The sequence below is a fragment of the Notothenia rossii genome (assembly GCF_949606895.1).
Source record: "Notothenia rossii genome assembly, chromosome: 10".
Taxonomy (NCBI): Eukaryota; Metazoa; Chordata; class Actinopteri; order Perciformes; family Nototheniidae; genus Notothenia; species Notothenia rossii.
In genome coordinates, this window is record NC_136908.1 from 62,558,922 (window position 1) to 62,569,046 (window position 10,125).

General features: G+C 40.6%; 1 protein-coding gene across 2 annotated transcripts in view; it reads left to right on the plus strand.

The window, feature by feature from the left end:
- Positions 1-10,083, plus strand: part of dmtf1 (cyclin D binding myb-like transcription factor 1) — a 30,400-nt gene extending 20,317 nt beyond the window's left edge. The window contains exons 12-15 of one of the 2 annotated variants that reach the window (XM_079655035.1): positions 55-225; positions 329-396; positions 592-744; positions 9,732-10,083. In XM_079655035.1, the coding sequence (XP_079511161.1) occupies positions 55-225; positions 329-396; positions 592-744; positions 9,732-9,950 (611 nt within the window). In that variant the 3' untranslated portion in view covers positions 9,951-10,083. Of the gene's footprint in view, positions 1-54; positions 226-322; positions 397-591; positions 745-9,731 lie in introns of both variants that reach the window. The other variant, XM_079655034.1, reaches the window with a different exon arrangement.
- The last annotated feature ends 42 nt before the right edge of the window (positions 10,084-10,125 follow it).

A 10,125-nucleotide genomic window follows, 5' to 3' on the forward strand; every position in this document is an offset into this window, starting at 1 on the left:
GTGTGTGTGTGTGTGTGTGTGTGTGTGTGTGTGTGTGTGTGTGCGTGCGCTCAGTCCTCCTAAAGGGTCTACGGGAGCTCATCGCTTCTTCACAATCAGGAAGTCCCTCCTCTTCCTCTTCCTCCTCGCTGCAGATCCGATTCAACCGATTGGACGAGAGCAGTGGAAGCCCCGCCCCCTCCTCTGTGGCGGCGCTGCAGATTCCCGTACAGATCACACACCTGGGTGAGAAAGAGAGGAAGATTTAATCCCTAAAAAATGTCTCTTTACGCTGACAACACCCTCCTATTTTTGATGTACTTATTTGCTGTGTCTCGTTAAGCTACAGATTCGTCAGCAGCAGCCAACGATAGTGAAACCATCACCGGAGCCATGCAGACCTTTGAGATCATGCCTGTAAACACAACACAAATTCACACATCATATAATAAATATACCGATAAATCTGCTGTTAGTAGATGCTAGCCGTCTGGAATAAGATGCTAGCTATCTGACATAACTATGTAATTTAAGTCTTAGCAAATTGTTCATGAAAGAAAAGTGTCCCCATCACTGCTCTGTTTTTATATTTTGTATGTATTTGTTTTCCAGTCGTTCCACCTGCAGCCCACAGGAACCCCGGGGACTTACTTCCTGCAGACGACGTCCAATCAGGGCCTGAGTTTAGGCAATAACAGCACGGTTACCCTGACGACAGGCTCCTCCCCCTCATCACACGAACACATCATCCTGCACAGCCTGTCGGTCAGTAATAATACGTATAAATAGGAACACGTGTATAATTGTCGGAAAGTAACTATTGAGGTACTTGTACTTAAGTATTCCACTAATTTTCAAAGGGAAATATTGTGTTGTACTTTGTTGGAGATTTGGAAGATGTTGCAAACCAACCTCGTCTCCGCTTGTCGTTTGACAAGCTAGGTGAATTCGGGAAAAGAGAGGGATTAAGAAACACCAGAATGCAAGTGAAACAATAATCCGGCTTTAATGATACAAGGCAACGATACAAAATACAAATACAAAGAAATCACGAAGCACTCTGCAGAGTACTCCGGGCTCAGGTTCTACCACCCGTGTGAGACAGGTCTCAGGAACGGCTGGTGAAAAACAAGAGCGCGAACCAAAGGAAAACACAGGCTTTCATACGAAAACACAGGAGGAGGAGGTGTACGTGCTTTCCCCCAGAGGTCATCTTATTGGCAGAGACGAACACATGGCCTGTCGCACCCAATCAGTGCGACACAGCAGAAGAAACCCGGAAACAAAAGTCTCATTCAGTTTGACGAAGACCAGACACCTTTTGGTGTCTGGTACGAACTTGCTCTCAACAACAAGTTTCCTTATCTTATTTCACATCTTGTAGCCAGCACACACACATCCCCTTTATGGCCCTTGGTCCCTGAGTCCATCTTCCCCCCTTCAGGTTACCACACACAAGTTAAAAGTATGTTTTAAGATATAGTTGTTATAGTTGGCTAAATATACGTAATACATGTTAATTACTTTCATATCAATAATAACGAGGAACACATTACCTATGCTCTTAAGCAGTATTAGAGATGCTTTTCAAATAGTCAAACTTCACACAGGCTTACCTATGGAGAACACCCTTATTAGTCCTATAGCCCTTCCATTTGTTTGAGCTATTGTTCACATCTTTACTTCAAATAAAAGGTTTCACATTGTATATTTCCAGCTTCCTTTACACATACTGCTATTATTAACACAAAGTAACTAACCACACACCTCTATTGAAAACAAGTCGATTCCCCTGACAATTGACATGCTGAACCTCTTCTGAATGTGCTACCCTCCTCCAGCTCTCTCGTCCCTGTCATAAAACTGCTTCCATTTCATATCGAGTAATAAAAGATGTTTAAGCTAATTTCTCCACAATGTTTGTAGCCATTTAGTACCCACACATGAAAGAATAAGAACAGAGGTATAGTTGACCAGTAATCATGTAGCTCTTATATTTACTTCAATGAAAACACATACACATCTGCTACAAGATTGTGTCACGCACACCCATTTTTTACGAGGGAAGCATTCCAGCGTCTGGCACTATCTCCAAATATGGTGTCCCCTTCTCACCTCTCTCTCTAAACACAAGGAATTCACCTCAATATATTGGGGGAGGGAAAAGATACTTTGTCCTTTCTAATTTAACACACATGAATATAAATAAGGTGGCATTAAAAGGAATATACCAGATTTAACTTTCCTGTCATACCACGTTACTTTAATACTTCAAATAATTCAAATAATCCTTCAATTCCCCCTTTTTGGTCTCGCATTAACGAGACCAACACACATAAGACATTTGAAACAAAACTACTGTCCTTCTTTAATACGGTGTCTGTCCCCCTTCATTAAACCCTTGAGAACAGAAAACAACCTCCAATGACAGTGAAGAAACTATCAGAGTGAGAGCCTGAGTGCCAGACAGCAGCATCCTTGCGTGTTGTTGAATCATCAGGGCCCCCCCCCCCCCCTCAGCGGAATACGCCAACAAGGGCAGCTGATAGGGAGGGGGAGATGCGGCCTTTCCTTCAAAGGTGGAACTGATGAATCTGATCAGAGAGAAGTAGACTCCTCTGCTGCCTCGAGAAGTCCCCCAGCCCGCTGACGCCTCCTTCCAAGTCGTCTGCTGTCGGGATGTCCGCGAGGTCCTTCTCCTCCAGTCCGCTGATGCCTGCTTCCAAGTCGTCTGCTGTAGGGATGTCCGCGTTGACGATAGCCAGGTCCATCCTGATGTCCTCCAAGGTCCTAGCCGCAGTGTTCCTCGCCGCACACTGGCTCCAGTAGTACCAGATGTCCCCCTTTGCTCCTCGGCGGACGGCATGAGATGTCCTCTGGGTCACTCTGTAGAGGCCGGAGAGCCTGGGGTTGAGTCACGTAGGCCTGACGAACTCCGCTGTGTCGGCCTCCTGCTCCTCGGGTCCCCCTTTTGGCGTCAGCAACCTGTGTGGAGAAATCTGATACCCACCCCTCAAGTCTACGCTCACGGCTTCTGGGCCCTCAGGTGTTTGACCCACCGTTGGTAGGCCGCTTCAGAATTCTAATACTTGGCCTGTGTCAACAAAATAAACCCCAACATCTTCAGGTGAACTAAATAACATATCTCAATAGCTCTGAATTCCTGACAAGCATCTGTGTTATTATAAATGAAATCCTTGAGATCCTATTTAAAATCTAAATATAATATGAACTGCTAATGTTTCTGGTAATGGAACAAACTAATGTTATGGATTAAAAACAACTAAAATCATGATACTGACAAAGTGAATAATTTCCTGGTGATACTGCTTCTACCTGTCACTGCTTGGATATTATCAAGCTGAAAAATGAATACAGAAATCCAACATACTGTCATCAAATGTCTTTCTATTATGACTTTAAATTAAATGTACATTCCCCTAATGATCTAAACAGTCTATGGCTTTTACTTCTTTACCAGGCTAGTTACAAGATGTTGTCTAAATTAAATTCTATCTCATTACATTACTATGTTTTAACTTAGCTGTAATATGTTCTTTCTACATTTCAAACCTCAGTTACTTTAATACCTGTTGAAATATTACAAAATTGTTTTCATTATCACAGTTCACCTTCTCATTCTCATTCTGGAATGACCTCTCTCAGTAGCCCCTTGGCCACTGATTCTGCATCTGTGTTACCTGTTATAACTCAATCAATATTAGAAACATGTCAACATCCATCAAACAGTATCTTATCCCCAGATATGGAGCAGGTTAAATCTAAAACTGTCAATCAATGGTCAGATTGAACATCTGAGTTGGGGCGGCAGGTTTCTTCCAGTCCCTAAATGAAAATATCCCACACTCCCCCTTTTTACACATGTAAACATGTGTAATAAAATCCTGTATGGGAAGAAAACCTTCAGGTAACCAGTGGTTACAAGAAAATACCAAACATCATTCACAAAAGTATATCCATCATCTTTCACAGTAAACACTCCAGGGAAAATAAGTGTTCATTTCCAGCTGGCAGTCCTAAAAGAAACAGAATCTTTAGATTTTAGTTTGAGTTTTACATTTGCAAACCGCCAACTCCTGTGGGAATTAGAAACGGGTCACATGTGCATTTTTCCAAATGTGTGGAATTGTAGGAAACCTGTGTTTCCCATGGAGCTCCAAAATAATGTATTAGTCCAAAGACATGCTCGGTTAGTTATTGTTTTAGAATCATGCAGTTACACTGATCACATGCAGAAATTCATTCACACCCACACTGTCAGGTTGTAAAGTCAAGTTTGGTCAGCCCCAGAGTCAGTCATTGATAGTGCTTTTCTCAAGTCACACTGTCAGTCAGGGTCAAAGGTCATTCGGTCTCAGATTCATTGGCCATGTGTCGTGCTCTGCAGAGACTTTGATATTTCAGCATAGGCCAGTATCCTCTGTCTACAAAAATCAGTCATATATGGAGCGCCATCATTTATCAATTCACGATTACCACCTTAAGTCAGATATCTCTAACTTGTCATCGGGACGGCTGCTTCCCACATTTCCTGCAACTTGGTACAAAACTCACTTCATAATAGTACTACTACTACTGCAATTTATTTACAACTAAGTAGTATTAAAATGTCTAAGAAATCTAATTCAGAAACTTGTGTACATAACTATTATCTTAAGTCAAAACATTACTAGGATCTGTGTAGCTCTGCATTTCATAGCTCATTATACTCATTTATCTTCAATTCTGGTCTACTTAAAAACAATGTTAAACTCTTTAGCAGTGTGTGGAACCTTGGGTGTCCGAACATGCAACCATCACCCTTTACTTTATCAAGGATTAAAAACAGTTTCCATCCTAAAGCCCTCCTATGGTAATAACTATGCCACAATGGTGAAATCAATATTGTAACAAATGAAATCACTGCTTTATTCACACATGAATAAAAGTCTCTTGAAGAATGATTTATTAATATGATGGAAAGATTGAAGAATATGGTTCTACACTGTGCTACTCCAAAACACCCCCTGCTTAAAGTGTAGTGCATATTTCCCTCATGTCTCCCCCTTTAACCCTCAGTGTGTTTTTAGGATGATTTTCTCATTTGACATTAATAGTTTCCTCTTTACTGCTATTTTGAATTTACCAATCGATTAATTCATGGTTAATACCTCTTTTTATCTTTACTTATTTATCAAGTCAATTCAAGTTCTTTAAATGTGGTGTCTTCTATGTGCGTTTTGTGAATAAGTGTGCTTATGTGTAAACTCACTCATTCCCGTTCTCCTTTTCTCCTCCCCTGGTTGTCTCAAGCCGTGACCCCGACCTCCTCACTTCAAATCGACCATGCCAACTCCTCTGATTCTGTCTTCTCTTCAGTCCATCAGCTCTTGAACCCATCCGCTGTAACTCTTTTAGGCAGCCTTTGGCCCAGTCACATCTGCAGCCCACATCATGCCACTGTTCTTTGCACTGCTTTGCATTTCATCTCCCCTTTACAGTCTCTCTGCTGCTTCATGGAGGGCGGATTCTGCTCTCATGTCCCCCACTCTGCTCCTGTGCCAAATCTCGTGGCTCAGCTTCATGCCCTGTCTGAGGGACTGATGAGAGTATTTCTGTATGTCAGCAAGCGGTTTGGTTCTGGATGCCTCAGGTGGAGACGGTTCAGCTCCGGTTCTCTGTCTGTTTGATGGAGAAGGAGGAGCCTCCTTTTGGGTTGGGTCTTTTGTCTGCTTGGAGGGACGGGGTCGTAGCCTTTCTAACTCAGAGGGGGAGTCCAGGTCCCGGGACGCCTTATCCATAAGAAATCTAGCACACTGAGATTGAATCAATCCAACCCTTTCCACTCTGTCTCTTTCTAATCATACTATCTGTCTTAGTTTCTAAATGCCATCTAAACAACACCATTAATGTCTACTAATGATATTACAAAAACTCCCTCTATAAATTGTTTCATCCATTGTTACATATCTACCCAACCTGACTCTTTCAGGAAACCATTTTCTTCCATAAATTGAAATACCTGTTTCAAGCATCACATATTTCACACACTACGAAAGAACATCTCCATACTTTCTCCAATATTTTAAATCCCACTGTTACTTAAAACAATAGTAAACCTGCAGAGCACACTGATCAGATCACAGTAATATCATTTGACTCAAGTGTAGGCCTATGTCTACTTTCCATTTTACTTATTACTTTTGGTGAATATTTATTTATATTGTCTAAATACCTTGTCTATGATGTGCAAAAAGTTAGAGTATAAAAATGTGTTTTTCTCAATGTATTTACACTCCACGGATTCTTGAGTTTACTCATCTCCTGGTGTTGTCGTTCCTAAAAATGTTAGCAAACACAAAACTCCCACTACAACATTTATAGATAAATTGATCTAGCAAAATGAACTCTTTTCTAATTCAAAATGTGACAAAAGAACAATGATTTGTCTTTCACAAGATGGTGGTCTAACAGAATGACTCTTGACCTCATGGGGTCAAATAGATTTAGCCATGAGGCGGCTGACTTTAAAATGAACTAGGACAAAGAAACCACATGCATGTGGGTACATTATAGTCTAGAAATATAACACAAAACAACACTACTTAAAAATAATAACAATTCAAATGACTTCTGGTGAAAAGCATGAAGAACAAAACAACTTAATCTACTCTCAATGTTCATGTACACCATCACTGTGTATTTAATCAGTAGTTACCGGTTGTATCCTTAATCAAACTATTTCACCATCTTCACTTATTTTAGGTTACTCATTCAACAATATGACATTCTCCCGAATAGTAGTTAACTTTATATAACTTTTACTCTCTATATTTTAGCAACAACCTTACTGTTCTCTCTCTCTCTGTCTACTCTCCAAAACATCTCATTTCTCCTGACCACAAGTTTCTCATAAATCACCCCTTTTTGTAACCGTGTGAGATGGCTGGAGCAAAACCTCGTGCATGACCTCTGTCATGCTTAAACATTAACAGATTCCCTCTGACGAACTTACAAAAATCTTCTCTTTACTTTCTACTCTTTTGTTCCTGTATTTAATATAATTTTCCCCTTGGAATATAATTAAGTACAATCCTTAGTTAATGACAAATACCATGAAATTCACAACGCAATGCAACGGTATCAATCAGTTCTCAAAGACTATATTTAAATAGCAGCAAATCATTGTTTCTTATTTATTTCAATATATCTTCCACTTCAAATCACACCTTGATCTGTTCATTTTCTATGTATTTCACTCCAACTTCAGATCACTAGGGAAAAAGCAAGCAGACACACTCCGGGCTGCTGCTGCTGCTCTCGAGAGGAAAAAGGGTGGGGGGGAACTCTCACAGACAAATACTGACACCCCCTTCTCTCTCCCCTGCTGTAGCTCTCAGCCTCTCCTTTGGAAAAGGGGGCTTCTTTCAACAATTAACACTTCTGCTATCCTTTTATTCAATTTTTTTTGTTTTTAACCCACTGTCCTCGTAAGCTCTCAACTCACGCTCCTCTCGTTAAAATTTTCCCTTCATTATGACTTCGTATCTATTCATCTGACTTAGGCTGTTTCTGTTACCAGTCAATATTCACAGACTTCATATCTATTGATCTGACTTACTGTCCTTGTTACCAGTAAATGTTCACAGATTCAACCCCCACAGAACAAAGGATTAATGAGGTCCGGTCACTTCAAAATTGCTTTTTGAAGGTTGCGTTACTCTCCTTTGGATTTTACTTATAACTCAACTTCGATTCCTATGAACCTAAGAATTGTTATTCAGATTCGTCTCCTGGATGCCGTCTGAAAACGGTCACTGGACGTCCCCCAACGAGTCTTCAGCCGTCTCCTTTCTGAAAAAAGTACGGGGCCTTTCACCTTCGTCTTACATACCTCGTTGATTCACTTTTATGTTATATAACTTTCCTACCTATCTAAAATATGTATTTGTATATTCCACCGCAACAACTATGACACCGGAATATGTCTCTGACAACTCTAAAATTTAGTTTAGCCAATTACAGACCTTCGATAGAAACAGGCTTGTCTGCTCACCTTTCAATTGAAGGATCCTCGTTTTAGTTGTCAGAGATTATTCTAGGCCTCTTCTCCGGACCATTCGTCCGCTTGCCGCTGGTGGTCTCTTCCCCGAAAACACCCCACTCAGAAACGTCGGGTCACCACTTGTTGGAGATTTGGAAGATGTTGCAAACCAACCTCGTCTCCGCGTGTCGTTTGACAAGCTAGGTGAATTCGGGAAAAGGGAGGGATTAAGAAACACCAGAATACAAGTTAAACAATAATCCTGCTTTTAATGATATACAGTAACGATACAAAATACAAAGAAATCACGAAGCACTCTGCAGAGTACTCCGGGCTCAGGTTCTACCCCACGTGTGAGACAGGTCTCAGGAACGGCTGGTGAAAAACAAGAGCGCGAACCAAAGGAAAACACAGGCTTTCATACGAAAACACAGGAGGAGGAGGTGTACGTGCTTTCCCCCAGAGGTCATCTTATTGGCAGAGACGAACACATGGCCTGTCGCACCCAATCAGTGCGACACAGCAGAAGAAACCCGGAAACAAAAGTCTCATTCAGTTTGACGAAGACCAGACACCTTTTGGTGTCTGGTACGAACTTGCTCTCAACAACAAGTTTCCTTATCTTATTTCACATCTTGTAGCCAGCACACACACATCCCCTTTATGGCCCTTGGTCCCTGAGTCCATCTTCCCCCCTTCAGGTTACCACACACAAGTTAAAAGTATGTTTTAAGATATAGTTGTTATAGTTGGCTAAATATACGTAATACATGTTAATTACTTTCATATCAATAATAACGAGGAACACATTACCTATGCTCTTAAGCAGTATTAGAGATGCTTTTCAAATAGTCAAACTTCACACAGGCTTACCTATGGAGAACACCCTTATTAGTCCTATAGCCCTTCCATTTGTTTGAGCTATTGTTCACATCTTTACTTCAAATAAAAGGTTTCACATTGTATATTTCCAGCTTCCTTTACACATACTGCTATTATTAACACAAAGTAACTAACCACACACCTCTATTGAAAACAAGTCGATTCCCCTGACAATTGACATGCTGAACCTCTTCTGAATGTGCTACCCTCCTCCAGCTCTCTCGTCCCTGTCATAAAACTGCTTCCATTTCATATCGAGTAATAAAAGATGTTTAAGCTAATTTCTCCACAATGTTTGTAGCCATTTAGTACCCACACATGAAAGAATAAGAACAGAGGTATAGTTGACCAGTAATCATGTAGCTCTTATATTTACTTCAATGAAAACACATACACATCTGCTACAAGATTGTGTCACGCACACCCATTTTTTACGAGGGAAGCATTCCAGCGTCTGGCACTATCTCCAAATATGGTGTCCCCTTCTCACCTCTCTCTCTAAACACAAGGAATTCACCTCAATATATTGGGGGAGGGAAAAGATACTTTGTCCTTTCTAATTTAACACACATGAATATAAATAAGGTGGCATTAAAAGGAATATACCAGATTTAACTTTCCTGTCATACCACGTTACTTTAATACTTCAAATAATTCAAATAATCCTTCAACTTTTACTACATTTTATTTGTTTATAAATACAATACCTAAGTGAATGACCTGAATACTTCTTCCAGCACTGATAATATAAGTAATAATACATAATAAGTATTTTTTATGGGACTATTTTATGTTATTTTGATCATTTTCTGTGTTTCCTCCTCAGACTGACGGCCTCTGTTCTAGCGACGGTGTCATCATCCAAACGGTCACATCTGACTCCGCCTCCTCCGACCCTCTCGGCCAATCACAGCTGGAGGAAGAGGGGCAGAACCAGGAGGATCGCCTCGGCAACGAGAGTCTCCTTGAGGGTTCTGTGAGCGTTGTCGCCGAAACTCAGGAGCCAATCACAGAAGGCTTCACTGACAAGGTACATTTTCTTTAAGATATTTGTAAAAATTATAAATATATAATTACCAGTATAGTATTTATTGACATATTCCAACCTAGTAACGTATATAGCTGCCCATTACACATTTGGAAACAAGTTTAATTAAAATATTTTCAATTTAAAATCTATCTATCTGTCTCTGTCTCTCTGTCAGTCTACCTGAACACTG